We start from the raw sequence: 25,137 nt of genomic DNA on the forward strand, positions 1-25,137 counted from the left end.
AATGCCTCAAAAATTTAATAGTAAGTCTGAAACGTTATGTTTCTCTTTGTCAAAATATGTATTATTTTTGTATGTTTTTCTTGGATGTCTATATTGGCTGTGGTTTTTTTATTTATTATTCCATGTAAACTTTTAAAATCTGTGTGCTTGTCCCACTGAAAGTGTCTTACATTGTTGGTTGTTCCCTGCCTTGTTATGTACTTTCTCCAATAAAAAACAAACAAACAAACAAACAAACAAACAAACAAACAAACCCATCTCCAATACCAAGATTAACTCACCACTGAGTACAATGATGTCAAACTCCCCATTGCTGAGGGGCTGGTCCCTGTATGAGATGCATGCTCTAAAGCAGCCTTTCTTCCTGAAGGTGAGCCTCATCAGAACCTGACACTGAGGCTTGTTTAATGATACCGATGTGCTGTAGCAATCATCTGAGCTCTCCTCCTCCTCCACTGTGCCCAACTGTAGGAACAGAAAAACAAAATATTTGACTACAAAATCAGCTAATTCTATTGGACCTGAAACCTCTTTAATGCTAATACATATGCACAAACCTCTAAAGTCTGAACTAAAAACTATGCAGTAAGTATGCAGTAAGTGTCCTTACTGGGTGGACATGCACGCTGTAATTGACCTCATCCACCAGTGAGACAGAGTTACTGGTGGGGTTGCCATACTCATCCCTTGGTTCTATCTGCAGCGTGTGCTGCTGGCCGTAAGTCAGCACCAGTGTTGAGAAGTGGTACGCTATCTTTGTTTTGGATGGGACCACTGTACCTGCAACACACATGCAATTCATGTCATGAGTCATCTACATTCTGTTCATGTCATCACATCCGTTCATTTTGACTAAGAGAATAAGTTTCTTGGAATGCACATCTTAATGCAAGCTTAAATATAACAACATAGGACCTGGTTATCATTTAAAATTACTGACAGTAAAATGGATATGCTGGTTCTATTGAAGATCTTTCATTGGCTTCTATACAATAGAGCAAGCCTGTTTTTGGGACTGTTACCCCTTTTCCACCAAGGCAGTGCTGGTGCTAGTTCGGAGCCAGAGCCTAGTTTCAAATCGGCTCTTTTACCCCTTTTCCACCAAGGCAGTGCTAGAGCTAGATCGGAGCCAGAGCCTAGTTTCAAATCGGTTCTTTGTGTTTCCACACCCAAAGCCCCAACTCCGAGCCAGGAAAAGTGGTTCTTAAGTAACACCAAAACATTGCTGGGCTAGAACAGGGCTAGAAGTAAGAACCGATTACGACAGGCGCTGGGGGCGGGGTCAACAAGACGAACACAAACTTGAGATCCACCATTTTTGATATGGCAGCTAATGGAGCTAACAGCTGCTGCTCGTTTGTAATCTCCGTCTATACAAATTACGGCGAACTGCATGAATGCCTTGGATTTGCTGTGTTTTCGTTGTGTTTTGATGCCGATGTAGGATCAATAAGCTATGTGAATCAATAGTAACGCAACGTTTGCATTGTTGATGGAAGGCTTGTTCGCAGCGGTGCTGTGCAGAGACCGATCGCCGTATGATAACGAGTCCAGCGAGAGCATATGACTCCTTATGCTTTTGATTCACTCATGCGTTTTTTTTTAATATATCATACGTGGATCGGTCTGCGCAGCGCCGATGCATCTCGAACAAGCCTGGTGTGTTTGTGTTTCTCGCTGCCCAGGATTGTCAGGTTTTCACAACAAAACCCGCCCAATTGCTACTCAAAACAAGCCCAATCGCGTTTCAGGGGGGCTTCCCCGGTAAAAATCCCATTTGGGGGTAAAATATGTGTTTTTTTGCATTCCCGGGGCTAAATATCACATAATTGGGGTTGCTTCAACCCGCGGACATGAAAAACAGCCCGCGGCAACAGAGATGAAGTAGCCCAATTCTGCGGGAAAACCGCGGACTTGGCAACACTGCCGCTGCCTCGGTAGCGTTGCTGAGAAAGATTAGACGTATACAGTGATGTAAGACCTGGCTCTGTTGTGGCTCTCAGCATGTGGAAAAGCAAACGGTTTTTAGAAGGCTCCTCAGTCAAACCAACTATGAACTGGGATTAGCATTGGCTCTGAACTAGCACCCGGTTCATTCTGGTAGAAAAGGGGTAAAAGAGGATCTGGACGCCAGTGTGGGATTAGACCCTGAGGTGGTTAAAGAACTCTGCCGGACCACAGATCTCAGCCTCTTTGCCACCAAGCAGATGGCCTGCTCCATCAGCCATTCTATGCCTGCCATGGTTACCACGAAGAGGCATCTGTGGTTCAATCTCTCGGGCATTAAGGAAAAAGAAAAAGTCTTTCTCCTGAAGATCCAGATTTTGCCTCTTGGCTTGTTTGGCGATGCAGTGAATGCTGTCATTGACAGGTTGCAGGAGGCCAAGAGACAGTTGGCAGCATTCAGGCAATTCAGCCTAAAAGTGTAGATGGGAGTGGACAGTTCCACGCGTGATCAAATGACGACGCGCAAATCAATGAACACAGACGCAGACAGATCATTTCCATAATGACGAGCGCAATCTAACCGTTAGCGTCTGGTTTACGGCGCGCTTTTTCTGGGCGGTAAATCATTGCGCAAACACCAGTAAATTGATAAGTGCAGACCTTTGTAAATCACCTTGCGTGATTCATTTAAACACTCTCCTCCAATGAATTTTGCATCTGAAAGGGAAACTCCTACAAATGCGCATGCAATAAGGTCAGCCGCAAAAATAACCCTGTCCATGCTTTATCAGCGCTAATTTATCACTGCGTGTCTTTAGTGAATCCTGACAGTGGCTTTTTAATGCCAAAAGAGGGTTTGCGCTGGCGCAAACTGTTAGTAAATTTGGCCCTAAAGCTTATTTTGTCACAAATCCAGTCACAAGAATGGTTTGTCACAATATATCTATGGGACACATACTTTCATATCGAAATCCAGCAGTCAGGAAGTTTTTCATATTTGCTTTCAGGGGTGAAGCATACCAGGTTCTTCCTTTCGATTTAACTTTGTCACCTTGCACCTTCACAAAATGCATGGATGCAGCTCTGGCTTCACTGTGACTCCGGGGTATTAGTGTTCTAAATTACATTGATAACTGGATATGATATTAGCTCAGTCCAAGGAATAAGCAGTTTGACATTTAGATGATGATGATGATGATGATGATGAAACTGTATGCACTAATATGGCAACTCTTCGCATGTAGTACGAACAGCGTCATTTGGACCCAGTTGGGTACAGTTGGTTCAGTGCTGGGGTTCCTGCAGGAGTGTCTTGCAGCAGGTTTGATCCCTGCTATCATTTAAGTTTATGCGGTTGCTATTTCGGCTAGCCATGCCCAACAAAAGGAGTTTCTGTAGGGAGACATTCTCTAGTTTCTCGTTTTCTATGCGGTGCCAGATGGCTGAGGCCTATCTGCAGACCAACAGTAACTTCCAAGGACCTAAAATGTCTAATTACTCATTGTTACAGTCTAAAATATTTACATTACGCCTCTTTTGTGCTTGGCCCCTTAATTGCTGCGTGCAGCTATATTTAGGGACCAAGCACTGAACTTGCGTAAGCACCTATTTTATCCATTAATTTTCTAATTAAAATGGGAATAGTTTTAACTAAATAAGAGGGATCATACAAAATGCATGTTATTTTTTATTTAGTACTGTCCTGAATAAGATATTTTACATAAAACATGTTCACATATAGTCCACAAGACAAAAAAAATAGCTGAATTTATTAAAATAACCCTGATAAAAAGTTTATGAACCTTTGATTTTCAGTGCTGTGTGTCGTTCCCTGGATGATCCACGGCTGTTTTTTTGTTTTCTGATCTTATCAAAATGAAAATCTTATTCAGGACAGTACTAAATAAAAAATAACATGCATTTTGTATGATCCCTCTTATTTAGTTAAAATTATTCCCATTTTCACAGATTCTGCAAGCGCTTCACATACTTTTTCATGCCACTGTATATTTGTGGCAATAGCCAACCATACATTGTATGGATCAAAATTATCGATTTTTCTTTTATTTCAAAAATCATTAGGATATAAAGTAAAGATCATGTTCCATGAAGATATTTTGTAAATTTTCTACCGTAAATATATAAAAAATGTATTATTAGTAGTAATATGCATTGCTAATGACTTCATTTGGACAACTTTAAAGGCGATTTTTGTTGCACCTTCAGATTCCATATTTTAAAATAGTTGTACTCTGCCAAATATCCTAACAAACCATACATCAATGTTTTATTTATTCAGCTTGATGATGTAATAATCCAATTTTCAAAAATGGACCCTTATGACCCTTATGGTTTTGTGGTCCAGGGTCACATATTCAAAAATTAAAATTTCAAAATATATTCTTTGTTCAAAATTATTTGTGGCAGTTGAATTTACTTGAATACTTCATACTGTTACATCATAATTGTCTCTGGAATATTGAAATGCTTTATACTGCATATAATTATCTCTTGTGCTATTTAATTTTTCATATTGTTCAAAATGATCTCCTGTGCCAGTTTTATGTAGATACATTTTACTTTTAGCAAATTATGCATCCTATTATCTTTTAGGTGCTCACTAAAATACACATATACAAGCTTTCATAAATTATATGGACAAAGTCTTTTTGGAGAAATCTGTAAATTGACATCGACATTAGACTCCAAACATACTGTTGGATTCCATCGGTTGGCATCAAAAACAGACCCACGAATGTAAAGAAGGGGGTCTTGATCATTGATGAATAATAAAAAAATGTTGTACTATCTTTATGGTAGCATCAGGAAGAAGACAGAGGGCAATGAAGCTCATGCATCAACCTTGCTAATTGGCATATACTGTATAAGGGATTCTGAGTAATATGGGTTTATTAATAAATTATGTATGCAAACTCTGACATTACAGTGTATTATGTGACGCATGTGACGTTATCAAATTTTCATGTTGCGATTAATTGCTGAAGCCTTTATTACGGTATACGGTATTATCACAATTTAATAAGTTGCAAAAGAGGTGTTGTCGAACTATAACAGGTTTAATAACTTTTTTGTATGACAAAAATAACTGAACATTTAAATACAATAAAGCAATACACAAAAATGTATAAAGTAAACAAATGTTTCAAACAGATTGAAGTGCAAAAGAATTATAAAGAACAATAGGTAACCTATCACTTGTAGTTAATGTTAGTTAATGAATTAACTAACATTAACAAAGAGCAAATAGCTACATTTGTTACAAAGTTATTATTCTTTGATAACGTCAGTTAAATAATACAGTAATACAACTTTTGATTTGAATGTGTTATTAAATGTTGAAATTTACATTTAACTAAGATTAATAAATGCTTTAGAAGTATTTTTCATTGTCAGTTTGTTAACTAATGAATTAACTAATGTTAAATAATGGAGCCTTATTGTAAAGTGTGTGACATTTAAATACTGTTTGGTAGCACGAGTCTGCTTTGTTTACGAGGTTTTCGGTGAAATGGCTACATTTCTGCTGTTCCATCAGCGTCATCTGCTGTCAGAGAGTGAATGTGCATTTTCATTCAGCTCGTCTCCTTCACTCGTCCTCCCATGCGCTGCTCATGCACGTTGGATTTTTTACATCAGTTCACGTGTTTCTTTGATGCAGAATACAGCAGTGTTGTTCATTTTAAATGGTAGATGGGTAAAGTATTCTTAAAATGCATTCTAAAAATCAGAATAATTCGTAATAAATAATTATTCACGTTAGGGCTGCACAATTAATCGTATTTTAATCACGATAACGATATCGGCTTCTCTCGATTAATTACAAATAATCGTCATGATATTGGCACACTCGTTATTTATCCTTAAAACTTGTTTTTTCTTTGGGATTTGCATTATCTTGCATTGGCTAAATGCGGAAGAAGCGCTGTGATTTGAAAACAAACATGCGCGCTGGAGTTTAGCGATCTCCACAGTGAAATTCTGCTTCTGTGAAAGTGTCATACAGCCTTTGTTTCTTCACAAGCCACTTGTACTATTTGTGTGACTAAATCTGCCATGATCAAACCTTCAGCGACGAATTTCAACAAATGCAACACGGATCTGCACCTTACTCTTTGCAAAATAAATGCACCTTTGCAACCTATTTGACGATTCAATCAGGAAAATAAACATAATTTAGAATTATTGGAAATAATATTAGGAGTTTCACCATTTTATCTTTTGAAGTTCCTAAAGATTTTACCAGTTTTCATAATGTGAATCAGTTGAAAATGATATCGCCACTGAGACGTTCTAAAACGCTTAACATGAAAATGTGAAAAAGCTTAACGTGGCTTAATTAACTAAGACCGTGTTATTAAAAAAACAAACTTAGTGAACACCATACTAATAAAGCATACTATGAACAGAAAAGCAGATGAGCCCTGAATATGACCGCAACACGTTTAATTAAGCATTTTCCTCCCATAAAGAAAACGCTTAACGTGGCTTAATGTACTAAGACAGTGACATTAAAAGACCAAACTCAGTAAACACTATACTAATAAAGTATACTACACAGAAAAATTGGTTTGTGCACAATTTGATCTTTTAATATTTCTTAGTAGGCTACATTAAGTGACGTTAAGCTTTTTCTTTATAACGGTTTTCTATAGGAGGAAAATACTTGCTGTGTAATTAAACGAATTGTGTTCATATTCTGGGCTTTGAAGTGACCACAATAACAATATTGCACATGTTCATTATCGTTATATATTGTATTACCATATACCGGCACATGTCTACAGTGTATGCATACTTATAAGATGATAGCTTGTAAGGCTTGTATAAAAGTGAGCATTAGGAATCTGTAATTGCATTTTACCTGGTTGGAATATTTTGTAGTAAGGGCTGTAGGCCACATTCAGGCCTCCAAGTTTTACAGCTACCTCGTAGCGTCCAGCCTTACGCACAGTGAAGGCCACTTTGACTACATTAGATTCAGGCTCTTGAAGGACTTCCTGGGTGACAGGGACTTCTAAAGCCAGCTCTATGTGAGTGATGTTCACCCTCAGTCCCACAGGTCTATGTGCAGGAAATGGCTGGCCATTTTTGTAGAAGAGCTGTGAGAAAGATTTAAAAACAACGGTAACGCTTTACAGTAAGTTTTCATTTGTTAACATTAGTTAATGTATTAACTAACCATGAGAAATACATTTATTACTGTACTTGTTAATCTTTGTTAACATTAGTTAATAAAAATACAGCTGTTCATTGTTTGTTCATGTTAGTTCACAGAGCATTAACTAATGATAACAAATACAACACTTGATTTTAATGATGCATTAGCAAATGTTGAAATTAACATTAACAATGATTAATAAATGCTGTAGAAGTGCAGTTCATTATTAGTTCTTGTTAACTAATGTAGTTAACTAATAAAACCTTATTGTAAAGTGTTACCAAAACGACTAATACACAATACTGCAATTATTTTAATTGAGCTGCCTGAAGTGATTTGTTACCTGCACACGAAAACTCATGGTTTGACCGACTTCCTGTGGCTCTTTCCAGTCCCAGGAGACCTTGCATGAGCGTGGGTCCAAATAATTACCCCGCACATAGTCGTAGATACTGCGGTCTCCATGACGGGTAGGGTCATCATTCTGTAAGAAGCTGACCACACGAGCAGCAAGCTCACACAGAAACTTGATGGTAAAGACGAATGCGATGATGGAAACAGTTATTCCACCTAAAGAGAGTACACAAGCCTTTAAAAACAGAATTTATAAATGTAAAATTTAAAAAAAAAATTAAATTATTTTTCCACACAATCCAACAGCATGAAACAACATAAAAATATAAATGCTGACTTAAAAACAGCTGTCATTAATATGACTGATAAATGTTAGTACAACAGTAATAATGTTACTGAGTTAAATTTGTTAAATGAACAGTTTACCCCCCAGGTTACGACTGTAACCTGAGAAGGAGAATGAGACTGTATCTTGTAGGGGTGTAACGATTCGTTTTAACAACGATACGATTCATATCACGATTTGAGGTTGTCGATACGATTCAAGGACGATATTGGTTCATTTAGAACGATACGATCCGAAACGATTCAGTGACTTGAAATCGATTCAGTAACTTTTTAGCCAAAAATTGTGTGACTGAAATAAATATCTGGATACTGGTCAGTGCAGGTGAAGTTTCCAAGATTCCTGTTGTTTCTTGTAAGGGAATCCGGTATATCAATTAATTATGGATATAAACAAACAAGTAAACAACAATTAATGGCAAATGCATTCAAATTTTATTTGAATAAAGTTCAACCAACAGTTTAGGTTGAATTAACAGGAAGTTAACCTTTTCTGCTCTCATTTTCAATATTCAATACATTTTCAATAAAAGCACAGTAAGTGCAACCAACATTTCAACAGTAGGTTAACCTGCTACTTCTGCTTTTGTTATCCAACATAATAATATTACAATATTAATATCAAAAATAAAGTGTAACTAACTTCTCTTCAGGTTTAATTAATAGTAGGTTTACCTGCTACTTTTGCTGTTGTTTTTCAACATTAAAATAATACAAATACAATATTAATATCAAAAATAAAGTGCAACTAACTTCTCTTCAGATTTAATTAATAGTGGGTTTACCTGCTACTTTTGCTGTTGTTTTTCAACATTAAAATAATACAAATACAATATTAATATCAAAAATAAAGTGCAACCAATATTTCTTCAGGTTGAATAAACTGGCTGAACCTGCTACTACTCTCAGTTTAATAAACAAACAATATTTAACAAAGATAAAATGTAACCAACTACTCTTCAATGACTCTACAGATTTCTTTTTCAAAAATATCAACATGATCTGACCGCAGAACACTTCTCTGTGCGTTCACTATGTCGCCAGCAGTATTAAAACTCGCTCTGCTGGCACACTGGTGTCAGGAATGCACAGGTAACAAGCAAGGGTTGAAAGTACAGGTAGCTCTTTCTCTTGGTGGCTTGATAATTTCTCGCTCGTTGGCTTCTCCTCTGCCATGCGATGTTTTGTTTTCTCAAGCCCTGTTCACACCGCCAGCGACACGCAGCGACAAAGCGACACAATCCCATTCATTTCAATGAGCGCTGCTGCTGGTGCGTTGCGATGATGTCACAGATAGGCAGACTGAATCGAGTAACGTTTAACGCCTTTATCATTAAAAGTGCTAAGAAAAAACATCCATATAAAGTCTGACGTGCTTAAATCCAATGCGTTATTTCCTATTATCGATACAATCGATTGATTACCTTTTAAAACGATGTTAGATCGATATATGTCGTCCGGAAGGCCAACTTGCCGAGCACAGATCGATGTAGTTAGATCATAAGAAAATAAATCGATACATCGATGTAGTAGATGAATCGTTACACCCCTAGTATCTTGGATTGGAACGCCATCACCGTGAGCGGTGTCTGAAGCACGTATGACAGACATGCCAATGTTATTGGCTGACGGCAGTCCATGACGTCACTAGCAGAGCACCTATGAGTATAAGAATGCGCCTGTAATACACATCATCAACTCTTTGGTCTGAAGGAAATGCACAGGTAGGCCCAAGGCATGGCAACAAGAAGCAGTGTCTCTATCCCTGTGCCCTTTCCACAGCAGAAACTAAAATAAATACTTTTGCTATAACACTGTAGAAAACAAGACTGCAGCAAATACAATTATTTTTATCTGTCATAAACCCTATTCGCACAGGATTAGTATTATCTGGGGACCTCGTTTGATTTCGAAATTTGGTTTCAAAGCTAAATGTAAAGGCGTCCATTTAAGCGAGCTTGTCATTGTACTGTTCTGTTTTGTGTTTTTCATTAAGAATAATATTGAACACACCTTTCAAGCAATTCGCTCCCAAATTGGCTCTGATTCTAAAATGAAAGTATAATGTGCACAGCCACACAGGCAATTATAACGGTGCGCGTTAAGAATGCAGATGCCGATTCGCATAGGACTAATATTATCACAGGCGTGTATTACCTCTGTGTTTGGCGAAATATGGTAGGTCATTTGCGGGGGAATTTTTACTTTACAAATTACAGACATGGCCGATTCGCACGGTATTAAGATCACAGACAACCTCCGCAATTATTACAAATGACTAGAGGTCACCAGGGAATACTAATCCCGTGCGAATAGGGCTATACGGAACGACTGTTCAAGTAAAACAGGTGTAAGAGCATGTTTTCTCAGTCCCAAGGCCTTCGATGTGCAATACGTAGGTGTCTAATTGTAAAAGAAACAAAAAAGCCTCATAAAATATTTTATCTAACCTTTTAATATTCAAATCCAGTTAGGAGAAATATTTACTTTTTTTTGGTAAATATTGGTAAAAATTCTTACACATCACTGCTTTGGCTCTAGGGACCCAAGATTCTCATCTTTGATGACTATTCTGACAAGTCCCTTCAACTTAAATTATATTAAAACGACTTAAAAAAACAAGTTGAAACTTGTAAATATATATATATATATATATATATATATATATATATATATATATATATATATATATATATATATATATATATATATATATATATATATATATATATATATATATATATATAAAAAAAAACATAAATAAAACTTATTTAAATTGTTGAAATTGCTTGATTTAATGTCAAAACTTAAGTTGCCATGACTTACTGATCATTTCATTTTTAATGTACATTTATCGTACATCATATAATTAATTTACAAATAAAAATATTTGTGTTAACACATTTTGGAACAACATAATTAAGCTTTAAAAGTAATGTTGTCAGGTAATCAACTCACCAATCACGTAAAACATGAGGTCCCTTATCAGAAAGCACAGGGCAATGGTACAGCCAAATATCAGAGCTCCTGCTGAGAAGTGAGACATAAAAAATGAATATGAACCACATCCTCATGAAATCATTAACACAACCTCATTTTTATCTCTGTTTTAATAAACAGTATATTTAAAGTCATGTGAAAAAGTTAGGACGCCCAATTGAATTCCATGGTTTTCTCTATCAGGAGTCAGGACATAAAAACAATCTGGTCCTTGGCAGGTCTTAATTTGGAAAATAATACCTCAGATGAACAACAACACATGACATATCACACCATGTCATTTACTGTTTCTTTCTTTGTGTATTTTACCCTCTGGGGTCAACAAACGCGTCGGTGTGTTTTGCTGGATTTTCTTCACATAGCAGCAAAATCGACATAAAATACTCAGTCATTTGAGGTCATACAGATAAAAGCAATATATAATTTGAAACTGTAAAATGTCTTTACAGTTGAGCTTTTGTTAAATAAGCTGTTTATGTAATCTGTATAGAAAGAGATGTCAGTCGTTCTCGTGTCAGCTCATTATCCGCTAATGTGAACATGCAGAGGTGATTCTTGCAAACACTGTCAACGCATTAAATTTACATTAATAATTACATATAAGAATAACAAATCAAGTCATTTTATATACATAAAAACATGTTAAAATGCAAGTAAAGTGTTCTCCTTTAATATTTCAAATAACTTTTGTGAAAAATAAAATGTCAACATATGGGGGAAATAATGTTCCAAAATGCAAAATTGTCATTTGGCATAATGGTCCAGACTTTGATTTAGTTTGAATATATATTGAATATATTTGTTTTCTTAGCATTTTCAAATAAGTAACAGCTGTGTTATATTATTATATTAAATATTAATATTTTAAAGCATTTTTGTATTGTTTAATTTTGTGTTATTGATTCATTTTAGATGCCCACAAACAGAGAGAGTTGAAAGGCACTGTAAAATGCAAAAAAGTAAATGCAGATCCAGTAGCTTGGGAAGCACTCTTAAAGCCTATTCACACCAAGAACAATAAATAATATGATAACTATAATGGTAACTATATCGACGTCCACACTAATGAAGGATAACACTGTTCATTCTAAGTATGTACTGTAGTTTTTTCATCTGCTGCTTTACATTCTGGAGCCCTTTAAAGCGGAATGGATTATGATTGGCTGTCAATGTTTTTTATCGTTCATTAGCTGAAAAAAAAGTTGCTCTGAAAGTGATTCCAAAATATTGTTTCTCTGTGCAGTTATCGTTATAGTTGTGGTGTGGACTCTACTATTTAGAGTGATTTTTTTGGATTGCAAAAAAAGGATTGCAATGGTCAGAATAATAGCGCACCAATATTTCTGAACAGAGACCCTTGAGGGGATTCTTCACCCAAAATACTCATCCTGATAACGTAATTTATGTTGGCAAGCAAAAAGTATTTATAAACATGGCTGCAAGGAGTAATTTTTGGGGCAGAGCAAGTCAGAAACAGTGACAAGCTAAGCAAGCATGGCAGGAAGCATCAGAACAGAAGGATAAAATGCTTATTTTTCAACATTTGCTTCTGCCATCTTTTACTCAGGAATATTATTAAAACTAATTTAATGATACAGACTAATACTAAAAACATTGCAATTATGGGAACAATGGGAATGTTATCTCCCTTTTAGGCAAAATGTCATTCAAAGTAACAAACCTGGTCATTCAGTGTAACGGATACATTATTTACAGTGGGGAGAACAAGTATTTGATACACTGCCGATTTTGCAAGTTTTCCTACTTACAAAGCATGTAGCGGTCTGTAATTATTATCATAGGTACACTTCAACTGTGAGAGACGGAATCTAAAGAAAATCCAGAAAATCACATTGTATGATTTTTAAATAATTAATTTGCATTTTATTGCATGACATAAGTATTTGATCACCTACCAACCAGTAAGAATTCTGGCTCTCACAGCCCTGTTCTCCACCAATTACCTGTATTAACTGCACCTGTTTGAACTCGTTACCTGTATAAATTTATTTTAAGCTGAACATGAGCAAGCCAAAGTCAAAAGGAACCATTTATGATTTTTTCACAAGAAAAAGAGGGCCTGAGACCGAGACCCCAACCCCCCCTTCAAATGACGCTGAAAGAAAACGCAGTCAGCTGTCCAACCCTGCCGCAAACAGCAGAGATTAGCAGGGACGATAACGAAGGCGATTCATGTGAACAACGTAGCAGTAATTGCCCAGCAAAGAAAAAGCAGAAATCCGGAGTAAGGCCATATACAATAATTTTTTTAAGTTTGGGTTTGTCAACTGTTCCGTGCTGCAATACCAATGTAAGTAATATGCAGTGAAAAGTTGCCAAATGAAAGTTTGAAACCGACGAAATTGGAAAGACATTTAAATACACACCATGCAGATCTGGTAGACAAACCATTAGCTTTTTTTCAAAGGAAAGCTCAAGAAATTCAGTCATCAGCTCAGGTACTCAGGAGAAGTGTAACACACAATCACAAATTGCACTTGGCATCTTATAAAGTTTCACATCGTGTTGCCAAAGAAAAAGCGCCACATACAATTTCAGAGAGATTAATATTGCCTGCTGCACTAGACATAGTTCTGCATGAAAATGCATCTGAAAAGCTAAAACTAATTCCTCTTAGGTGACAATACGGTGTCATGTCGAATTGGGGATATAACCCAGAATTTAGAAGAACAGCTCATAGTGAGACTGAAGTCAGCAAAGGATTTTGTTATTCAGCTGGATGAGAGCACTGACATTGCATCAAGCGCTACGTTACTGGTTTGTGTTTGGTATATTTGGCAAGGAGAATTTGTTGAAGATCTTCTGTGCTGCCTAACATTGTCTTCTAGCACGTCAGGAGCACATATATTTGAAGAGTTAAATACTTTCATGACAAAATGTGGTCTGGATTGGGCCATTTGCAAAGGTATCACCAGTGACAGGGCGGCCAACCTCACTGGCAAAATAGCGGAGTTGTCAGAAGGATTAAGGATGCAGCAGGACAGAACATTGTTTGGCATCGTTTTATTTATCGTAAAGCTTTGGCTTTCAAAAGGAATCCCACCTGAGCTTGAAGTAGTGATGAGAGACATTGTCAAAGTAGTGAACTACATAAAAGGTAGTGCTCTTAATAGCCGACTTTTCGAGGCCATGTGTACTGAAATGGGAGCTGAGTACAAACATTTACTCTATCATACAGATGTGAGATGGCTGTCGAAGGGCAGGGTGGTCAGCTGAGTGTACGAATTGAAAGATGAAATACATGCTTCTCTGACTGAGAAACTCTCATCTCTCGTAAACTCATTCAGTGATGAGAAATGGCTCTTAACCCTGTCTTCTCTTGCTGACATTTTTTCTGTTCTAAACTATCTGAATCTAAAACTACAAGGACGGGAGGACAACATTTTCAGACACTGCGAACAAATTCAAGCTTCCCAGAAATCATACTTTTGAGGTCTGGTACAAATATGACATACAAAATACATAGGCACAGGTACAGGTAGGCTGTATGCACGATTAGTCGTTAAAGGATCACAATCTCAATTTAAATACACAAGCAACCTTATTCTTAAATTACAATAATTCTGCTATGTCTATTTAACCTTTGAAATTACGATTACACTGGAATATTTAAACCTGCTTTTGCGTTGCAGCTGACTCAGAAAGAGCAGCAATCACGTAAGCTTTCTGTTTGAAACAACTTCACAAAATGTGTTTTCAACTACATAGTATTATTACTATTTCGGTGCTGCAAACATAAAATAATAATGAAAGTATTGGGATAAAGTTATAGGCCGGATATAAATATTGCGGCAGCCTTTGAAATTAATGTTACACTTCAAATAACAAATTTTATTTATTACATTGTTATGCCAGTAGGTGGCAACCAGTGAAATGCAGTGCGCCAGTGGTCAGAAGATTTGAAATCTTCCGATTTTTTGCTGATAATTTATAAACATTTTGGCCAAAAACAACAACAACAACAACAACAAAAAAACTGTCTGATTGATGTGATATGCTCTGTTTTCTTGGTTTTGGTTAGGAGTCTGGCTTCAGCATTTTGTATGATGTTCAATTGTCTTATGGTCTTTTACATTTAGTCATTTAGCAGACGCTTTTATCCAAAGCGACTAACAAATGAGAGCAATAGAAGCAACTAAAACAGTCAAGGACAACAATATGCAAGTGCTGTAACAAGTCTCATAGACAAACAGAAAATTAATAGAATGATAAGTGCTATTCTTGATTTGTCAGGTGCTGCTGGAAAAGATGTGTCTTTAGATGTTTTTTGAAAATGGCTACAGACTCGGCTGCTTGAATTGAGATAGCCAAGTCATTCCACCAGGTGGGAACGTCCAGGAAAAGTTCCTTGAGAGTGATTTCATGCCTCTATGGGATGGCATCACGAGGCGTCGTTCACTTGCTTCATTTTCTGGAAGGTCAGTGAGAAGTCATGAAGTCATGAATAAGCTTCTCTAGGTCTTTCTTGGACACACAAGAGCTGTGTCCCAAAGTGAAGGGTGCACACTTCGAAGGCCGTGCACTTCGAAGGCCAGACCAGGCCACGCCCGAAGTGCATGAAGGGCGAAACGAGGGACAGGGTTGCCAGGTCTGCACAACAAAACCCCCTCCAAACCCCCTGCTAATCAAAAGTAGCGGAATCACGGCCAAAATGGGCCAGCATATGCCAAAACGCGGGGGGCGCCCAGTACAAATATTGCTAAAGTAAAGACAACTTACACCTGTGGACTATAGGCTACAAACAAAACAACCCACATCAACAGTAAATGCTTCCCAATTCCAGACTTGGCAACACTGAACCGAGCGTCGTTGAATGGGCTGTAGCAGGTGTGTGACAACTGACAGCGGACATTCGTGAGGAGATTTTAAAAAGAGAATTTATATGAGTTTATGAGCTTTTTATGAGTTTTATTGGATTTTGACATGCTTCAAAGCCTGCGATGATGGGAGACCGGACCATAAGCACGTAAATCTGTAGCATATGGTTAAATATTTAATCTTTAAGTTGCAACTATTGTTTATTTATTATGTTAAATGTAACTGTTACAATATATTTTAAACATTTATATATTTACGTCCAAGTCTTTATTTAAGTACTTATTTTTATTCAACTCACGTCATCTCAGATGCAATTGTAGCTACTTTTTATGACATGCCAGCCGTCGACCGATTCCGCTCCGCAAACCTGCGGACAGTGGAAATATGCGCTCATCCCAGATGAAGATGATGTCCCGCTGGCACAGGCCTTACCAGGGTTTCTATTGTGCATTACCATCCCGGTCCAGCTCCACCAGCGTCTCTCGCTCAGCTCAATGAAAGTGTAGAAATGTGTTCTTCTGTTTCAGCTGGTAATTTAAATTTCTGATGTTTATTGTAGGCCTATGAATAGTTGTAAAAAGTACTTTAAGTAATGTATAGACCAATTTATTTTCATTTCCACATTTTAATTTACATGACAAGAAAATATATGCATGAACATATGAATTTCTACAAATTCTAACTTGCATTACGAAAATAAACAGAATGTACAGAAAAACCACTTCTATTTTATTTAGCCTACACATTTCAAGTTAACGAAAATGAACAATAGACAGCAATTACTTGGTTTAATTTACAAATAACTTGCATAAAATAAAATAATAATAATATAGGGAAATTGTTCTGTGCATCCCGGCCACGACTTTACATTCAGCCTTTGGAGGAGACTTTCGGTATAATGGACCGTCGTCAGTGAGCGACATTCATGTATTCATTCATTCATATAAAATGCTTTATTTTGCAGTGAAGTCAGCAGTTTTCGTTTATTTGAATTTTGACTTATAGTTTTGAGTGACAGATGTCATATTTAATTTAGCCTATTTTTGTCTGTGACATATTTTAGGTGTTGACAGTATGCCTATGATAAGAAAAAATAAATAAATGATTGCTTGGCCAACATAGCCTTTTACTTCTGTTATCCCCAGTCTCTCTCTCTTTCTGTAGAGGACATTTAAAAGAGAGATTCTAGAAACTAAATCTAAATTTAGCTGGATCGGTCGGGAATAAAATAATTTATAGCGCGTGAGTACGGAGTGAATTTGAAGCGCGAGCGGGAGGGTGTGGTGCTTAATAGATCTTATTGCGGGAGCGGGACGAAAAAACAGCCCCGCGCAGATCTAATTTGTATTTAAAGAAAGTGCAGAAATAAGAAAGATAAAAGAAAAAAAAAGAGCGAAAGAGAGAATGGACTGATTCCTCTTCTTGAGAGAATGGTTGAGAAATAAATAACACTTATGCAAGTTAAAATTGGGAAATTATCTTGCCAGGTTGCTCTAACACGAATGCACTAAACGTTTTGTTTACTTCACGTTCAAGCGGTTGCGGCAGGCTACACTTGAGTTACCGACCGCAACTGTCTTTCACTGGGAAATTTAAACCCGCGCCGCAAGAAATCTGATCGAGTGCCGCGGGAATGCGGACCAGTCAAATCCTGTAGTCACCAGTGTGCTATGAATTCTGGGATAGGGTAGGCTGCAAAGTTGTGCAAAGGCTCCATCTGCTGTACCCTTCCTTTGCCTGAGAAACAGAGGGCGCATTTTGAGTCGCTTTCGACTTGCGGCAGCCTTCGTCGCGCTGCTGTGACGCAATCGCACTTCAAATGTGGCCTTCAGAGGTGCAGCTTTCACATTGGGACACCCTTCGTAGTGCCGCTGTGACGCAATCGCACTTCAAATGTGGCCTTCAGAGGTGCAGCTTTCACATTGGGACAGCCTTCGTAGTGCCGCTATGACGCAATCGCACTTCAAATGCGGCCTTCCAAGTGCGCGCCCTTCACTTTGGGACACAGCTAAGATCTGATTCATGCTTCTTCTTTTTTTTTTAGATGGTAGTACACTGATGTGGTTATTGCTTTGATATGGCTCTCAAAGCTAAGATCAGACTCCAGAATAACACCAAGATTCCAGTGTGAAGTCTGGCAGTGCAAATCCCATATTGTAAGCGTTAAGACACTCTTTATAGATGATGTAATGGACTTCTAGCTTTGTTTTATGCCACACATGCATTCAGATTTCCTGCATTTTCTTTTCGTGCACTGTACTACTGATGTGTTTCTCCATGGTGCCTTATCAGGGATCGACAAAAAGGACTGCCCGATGGCCCAGTTGACAGAACTATCACTTGCTGCATCTTCGCGGAAGTTGATGATAGTTGATTGTGCATTTGTAAGCCTTGCCAATTTAAATATTCAAGCGCACATAGACGAGAAAGTGTCTCTCAGACATAAAATTATGTCAAAATGGCTGTCTTGTCGAGTATCATCGTAAACATAGTCGGTTACGTCTTAAGTAAGTCACCGCCAGCATTTTTGGTCAAGTTTCATGGCCCCCAGAATATCTTGTATAAATACCTAAACATGTAATATTATCAAAAGAACAGACCCTCTGTTTTATTCTAGCTTCATACATTTTTTGATCAACACTTAAATGTGGGTAAGTTTCATGAAAAAAAGCAACATTTTGGAAAACACAAGCTGAGAAAATCGCGTTTTTGGCAAATAGTACATCCAGATAGAGCGATGATCAAAACACAGATGGAGTAGATCGAGTCCATCAACACAACAAAAACAAAGCCTTTTTGATTTAGAAGCTGTTTAATGTTGATGATTGCATTATTTTTCAGATGTATCTGCTTATTCGAGGTTGCTCGTTTCTGCTGCTTCTTAGCCTGTGTTTTGATCTGTAAATTCTGTACTCTTTCAGGAGATGCGTAATAGCGCCCCCAACCGTATAACAGTAAAAACATGGAAAGCCAGAAAATCTAGTCAATGGCAGGGAAGCGTTTTCTCATAAAATACGAGATAATAAATCACTCACTGCTCTTGACAGAATAACTTCAATAAGGGTTAAGCTATAATTATACAGTTAAGACTATGCAGAGATATTTTACAGTTGATTACTATTTCTGTACCTGGAAAACTAGTTTAGACCTACATGAAAAACCTGAAAAGAACTGTTTATTTAATTTGTATGTTTGTTCTATTGTATTTGTGCTGTTGTTTGTAATTTTATTACTGACTGTCTTTAACAATTTAAAATTTATATGAGTTAGGCTAGTAGTTTTTGGAGTCATCCTTATTTATTAAGGTTACATGGACCAAAAACAATAACTAAATAAACTAAATTAGAATACATTTATTTTATTACTTTTTTTGTGGTAGAGCCAGGGCAAGTACAAATTTTAACCACAGGCCCAACGTGGCCAGAATAAAAAATCCTTAGCGTTGAGCCCTGCTTATGCTTGCCAGTGATTTTCTTAATCTTTACAGGTGCAATTTTATCAATAAACAATTTGGTTTTCAAGTTGGATATGGCAGTGTTGAGGGTTAGTTCACCCAAATATTAAAAATTCTGTCATTAATTACTTACCCTAATGTCGTTCGACACCCGTAAGACCTCCGTTCATCTATAAAGTAATTATTCTATCAAAAATAAATATCTCAATTAAGTGGCTGTGTCTATAGTATTATACACAACATTATAATATTTTCAAATACATTTTTATATTATTTTTTTTATTATTACAATTATTATTGCCCCTGGTTCAGTAAGGAACTCTTGTAATGAAGTAGCAGTGGTTGGGACAAATTTTAAGTATCAACGCCGCTTAAAAAGGTGCAATCTAATCCATGAAATAAGCCTGCTCGCGAGTAGGTTTAAGCTTCCGGACCTGTTGCTATGACAGCAAGTCCAGGATGAGCGTTGAAGAACCTAACAATCCAAGATCAAGCCAAATCGTCAACAATCAAATCCAGCTAAATGAGTTAGCAACATACGAAGAATGGACCCCTGCTTACGGAATAGATCTGCTACGCTGCTGCTGCTGCTGCTGATGATGATGATATTGCTGCTGCTGTTGATTATTGCTGTTGTCGTAGATTGCTACTGCCAATACAAACACAGGTACGCTGCTGTGGCATGTAAGACATACTGCTGCTACACAAATAGCATATATAAATTTACCCATAGCAGATCTATATAGGTGGAGCTCGGGAAGGTGGAGGGTTTCAGAGGAACTGATGAGCACGCTGCAAATTGCTACAGCAAACACTGACCAGTATTTAAAAGTTGAGCAGCAACCTCATTGGCTACTAATGCAACAGGAATTCAATATATGTGACACGTGATTTGCTAACTTTACTTGCAATGGCACACATACTGTCTACTATCCACCTTTTTATGAAAGAGCCTAACTATGTTTTAAAACATGGGCAGCATTTCTGGTTTTTGGAACTGGGTCAAAAGGACTGAAACAAATTAGATCAAATAACAAGGTTGCGCTACAAATAATCCATATATGTCTGTTTGACTAAATGATCTGTAAAATATCTGTAAAAAATAAGTAAACCATGCTTGGTATTTAAATGTGATATCACAAGAATATCTGCGGCAAGAGCTCTTTTAGGTTGCTGTACTTGGTTCCTCCTGATTATTTTCTTATTCGCTATAACATTATGAAAATAAATAGGCACTCTTGTGGCCTTTCCCTTTAAGGACTAGCGGCAGCATGTTCACTAGGCTGTGTTGCTGTCAATTTAAGACCTGCACGCATCTAATATACAGACACATGCCGATTTTACTTTCACTTTAGACATAACTGTGTTTATGTTAACCTTGTGTGTATTTGATAGTATTAGCGCAGTAAGACTACTTAGTCCAGTAATCACGTGTTTCACAGGCTTTTAGTGTGCATGCTCAGAGCATGTTAAAACTGCATATGCACGCCGGCAAGGCTTTAAAACGCATGCAAATAATGAACTTTTGTGATTGTGAATAAGCACTTATTGTTAGTGATATGATTACAGATCATAACCTAGATGTGCTGTGTTTGACAGAAACCTGGCTAAAACCAGACGTTTACATTACTTTAAATAAATCCCCCCCTTCAAAATTATTTTTATAAACACAAGTCTAATCTGAAAGACAAAAGTGGAGGTGTTTGTGTAATTTATAGTAATATCTTCAGTATTGCTGAAAAGTCTAGTTTAAAATATAATTCCTTTGAAGTGTTGGTGCTTAATGTAACACTATCTAGTGTAGGAGATAAATCCCATTTGACATTTGTGCTGGCTACTGTATACAGGCCACCAGGGCACCATACAGACTTTACCAAAGAATTTGCAGATATCAGAATTAGTACTGGCTGCAGATAAAGTCATAATTGTTGGTGATTTTATATCCATGTAGATAATGAAAAAGATGCATTGGGATTGGCATTTAGATACATTCTAAACTCTATTGGAGTTAGGCAACATGGGGTGTTTGTTCGTTTGGTCAGAGGAGAACTGGCACCCCGACTGAGCCTGGTTTCTCCCAAGGTTTTTTCTCCATTATGTCACCTGATGGAGTTTGGGTTCCTTGCCACCGTCACCCCTGTTGCCTTTGGCTTTTGGCTTGCTCAGTTGGGGACACTAAATATTTAACTATTACCTTCTAGGGCTGGGGAAAAAAAGGGATTCATCGATTTTAACCGATTCTCATTTTTATGAACCGATATCGATTTTTAAATCCCAAGAATCGATTAGTCATCCTGTTTTCAGTTGATAAATGAAATAAACATTGTAGCGCGCCTCCCATCCAATAAATCGCAATAAGCTTTGTTACTATTGATATGAAACAAAGTCTCAGATTTCAGGCAAGTTTTTATGACACCATTTAAATGTTTCATATAACTTTATTATTTTTTAAGTGTAATTTAAGTGTTTTGTATACAAATCAGTAAAGGTTTAACTTCAATATTATAGTAGGCTACAACTGACTCCCATAGTTTACAGCATTAGTTAAGAGATTTGTTTTTCTTTGAGAGAATTTGCCATGTATTGTACCTGATATATATGCAAAATAATCGATATTGGATCGAATCAAAATCAAAATCGAATTGCAAGCTTGTGAATCGAAATCAAATTGAATTGTGAAATTTGTGTCAATACCCAGCCCTATTACTTTCTATTAAATTCTGTTGTATTATTTTCCTGTTACAATTGTGAAGCTGCTTTGAAACAATCTGCATTGTAAAAAGCGCTATATAAATAAAGGTGAATTGACTTGACACAATTCACATTTACAAAATCTAATTCGTAAATTCAAAACACAATTCAAAAATGCACAAAGCATAAATAGTAAAAGCATAAATATTTCCCCAAATGCTCACACAAGTGCATCTTACCTAAATAAATTTTAAATCTTTATACAAATATGTATAGATCAAGTTCTTGAATTAATTTCCATCACACATTTATGAAAGATGTTACATGTATTTATGGATCGTTGAATCTGCATTTAAAAATAGTCCCGTGCGTGGACTGCTTTGCATTTGTGTGTGGTATTTTTGAGACTTTCCTGGCAGGTTAAGATTCATAAATATATTTTTTGGAGGATGTTACGTTTAGCCAATCGTGGTGAGCTTTTTAATCCACCCATCAAATCGCTCCTTACTGAACAGACTCAAAAAGCTCAACACTGTGCTTGTACTGTGCATTGTTCCATGATCGGGTCCTTTATGTAAAGACATTTTAATGGGTACTCTTTTTCTGGCACCTGATTACAAATTCTACAAAATCACATTATGATTTATATTGTTCGCACAAAATACTTATATTTATACTTTGGTGTCTTATACACCAAAGTTGCACATACCCTGTTTATTCAGATCAATCTGTAATGTTATTAAATAAGTGTTATGTGTCCAGATATTTAATTTAACCCTATGAGCCCTGAGCTGTTTTCTGGGCCCTGGAGGTGTTTTGACATGCCCTGACATTTGTGCTTATTTCTGTTACTTGTAACATTTTCATGGCTAAAGATTGATTACACGGTATTCAGCACAAACTCTGAGCAGCATGTGTGTAAAAGTTTGTAGTTTTGACAAAATTACGTTTATGTGTGGTTTGTGGAAAGAAAAATAATTAAGTAAATGTTATAAGGCTATAAAACCCATACTGAATATTTGTTCACAAGACTTTTGTAAACTGGATCACGTAGGCAAGAATTTTTTAGTTAATAGTTTTATTAATAATTAATCATTTTTAAGAAATTAGTAGCTTTGTTCAGCAAGAATACATTTTAATGTTAAAAAAGCTTTTCATTTCAGATTAATGCTGTTTTTGTTTTTACTTTCAATTAATCAAAGAATCCTGAAAAAAATTAACACAACTGTTTTCAAAATGGATCTCCCATTACAGTATCACAGTTGAATATCATGACTTGTTTGCAATATAATCTACAAATGCATACACAAACAGATGCTCTTGCCATGTTTAAAGGTGTTTTACTTGAACACACCTAGTTTGCAGAACAAACTAAACGCTCCCGTGGTGTCTGCGGCTAAGCGGTTTAATCTCACTGCGCATAGACGCGTTTGGGAAAACCGAACACGCCGCACCGCATGAGCATCAAGACGCCGTTGCTCGCTATTTTGTGCACGTATATACATTTAAAATAACGAACTTGAGTGCACAAAAGAAGCAACATGTGCACAGCCCCTTAGACAGTGGTCACGTATGGGACATTTAGGCCCAATATACATAACGTCCGGGCTAATACAGGAAAGTTGGCAGTCCTACTTTTATATCACGCTGTGTTTAATATTATTATTTTAGTCTGGCAATAGTTAAACTAGTAGCCTAAAATGTGAAGTTTATGCAACAATAACGCTAATATAAGTGAGAAGAAATGTTTTATCTTAAAAATTCTCATCTTAAAATTGTGTTCTTCTTATTCTGAGGTAAATCCAAACTCCCAGCGTGTCTTCCAAACTCAATGAAAATCAATGAATTGAGGTGTTTACAGGTTTGCGTTCCTTCACATGGACGATTTGTATGTGAATCTCTTTGCGCGCGTGCATGGGTGTGGTCACATTAAAGATAATGAAGCTCGCTTGAGAAACTGTACCTCTCGTTGTTTTCATAGATTACATAAACAGAGAATATTTGTTTTTTATATAAATTACATTTTCATTTAAAAGTAGACATTCCAGGCTTTATAAAGATATATCTGTCGTGTATGTGTGGCAAGTATTCACTGAGTTATGAACATTTTCAGACACATTTCACAACATTTAGTTTTTATTTTGAGTGTACACAAATAAAAGTAGACACTTTAAGCTTTGTAAAGACACATCTTTCATGTCTGTGTGGCCAAAAAGGACGGAGTATTTTAAGTTGTTTTACACTGTCATGAGGAAAAATCGAGCAAATGCGCCCGCGCGTTCTTCGGGTTAAGAGGGTTAAAGGGGTGGTAAAACACATTCTTTTGAAGGCTTGATTGTGTTTGTGGGGTGCACTGTAACATATGTTCATGCTTCGTTTTTTAAAAAATTGCATTATTTTTCATATATTTGACCTTTATTCTACACTGCTCTGTCCCTCCTTGTAAAACGGTCTGATGCTTTCCGGGTTGTATGAAGCCAGTCCCTCAAAAATACGCGATGGGCTCAGATAGGTTAGCTGGCCCAGTGTGTTGTGATTCGCTAACCGCCTAGTGCACGTTTGTCGGAAACGTCACGCCCCTTACCTTTACCGGTATTCTGTGCTTTGGTCAGTATTAGAAACAATGGCGTCAATAAAACCATACCAATCTGAGCCCGAATCAGACCCAGAACATTTTAGTGAAGATGATCGAGCATAACCTGTTCATTCCTCAAGAGTAAAGACTGCGGATTTATAATGATCGCTACTGAATGGCACTGTTACTTTTGTATTTTTAGAACGATTATAGCCAAATATCTGTCGCAAGAACTATTAACCCAAAACATTGGCTTTGCTAGTAGCCAAATCACACACACAGAACCATGTTTAGCATGCCTGTAGATAAACAATACATAAAAGCTCTAATCAAAGAATCATTTACACTAATGCCAAGTTCGCTGTTGAGATTTTAACGTTAGTGTTTGTAACGTTAGATGTTCGTCGGATAACGTGAAGTATGAATAAGCATTTAACAGACTGGTTTGCAGAACAGCGTTGTCATCTGTTTACTTCCTTGCTACAACGTACAATTAACCTATTACAGGAAAACACATCGATGAAAAATAAATCAGACTTAAGCCGCGTTTCCACCGCAGGAACTTTACCCCGGAACCAGGAACTTTGGGGGGGAACTCGGTGTGTTTCGACCGCAGGAACCAGGGTCTAAATGAAGTTCCGGGTAAATATTTCCCCCTCCAAACGGCCCTGCTTGCGAGGTGGTACCATTCTCTGGTGGTACTTTTGAAAAGTTCGCGAACTTTCGGGGGTGGGACTTGGGCGCTGAACATGC

The 25,137-nt window shown here is 37.0% G+C and overlaps 1 protein-coding gene across 4 annotated transcripts in view; it reads right to left on the bottom strand.

The window, feature by feature from the left end:
• arel1 (apoptosis resistant E3 ubiquitin protein ligase 1) overlaps window positions 1-25,137 on the bottom strand; it is a 116,638-nt gene that overhangs the window by 44,997 nt on the left and 46,504 nt on the right. For 3 of the 4 annotated variants that reach the window (XM_079833383.1, XM_079833384.1, XM_079833386.1), the window contains 5 exons: window positions 10,784-10,855; window positions 7,470-7,696; window positions 6,830-7,067; window positions 611-780; window positions 282-465 (listed from right to left, as the gene is read on the bottom strand). In XM_079833383.1, the coding sequence (XP_079689509.1) occupies window positions 282-465; window positions 611-780; window positions 6,830-7,067; window positions 7,470-7,696; window positions 10,784-10,855 (891 nt within the window). The remainder of the gene's footprint in view (window positions 1-281; window positions 466-610; window positions 781-6,829; window positions 7,068-7,469; window positions 7,697-10,783; window positions 10,856-25,137) is intronic. The other variant, XM_079833385.1, reaches the window with a different exon arrangement.

Source organism: Gobio gobio (genome assembly GCF_949357685.1).
Source record: "Gobio gobio genome assembly, chromosome: 13".
NCBI lineage: Eukaryota > Metazoa > Chordata > Actinopteri > Cypriniformes > Gobionidae > Gobio > Gobio gobio.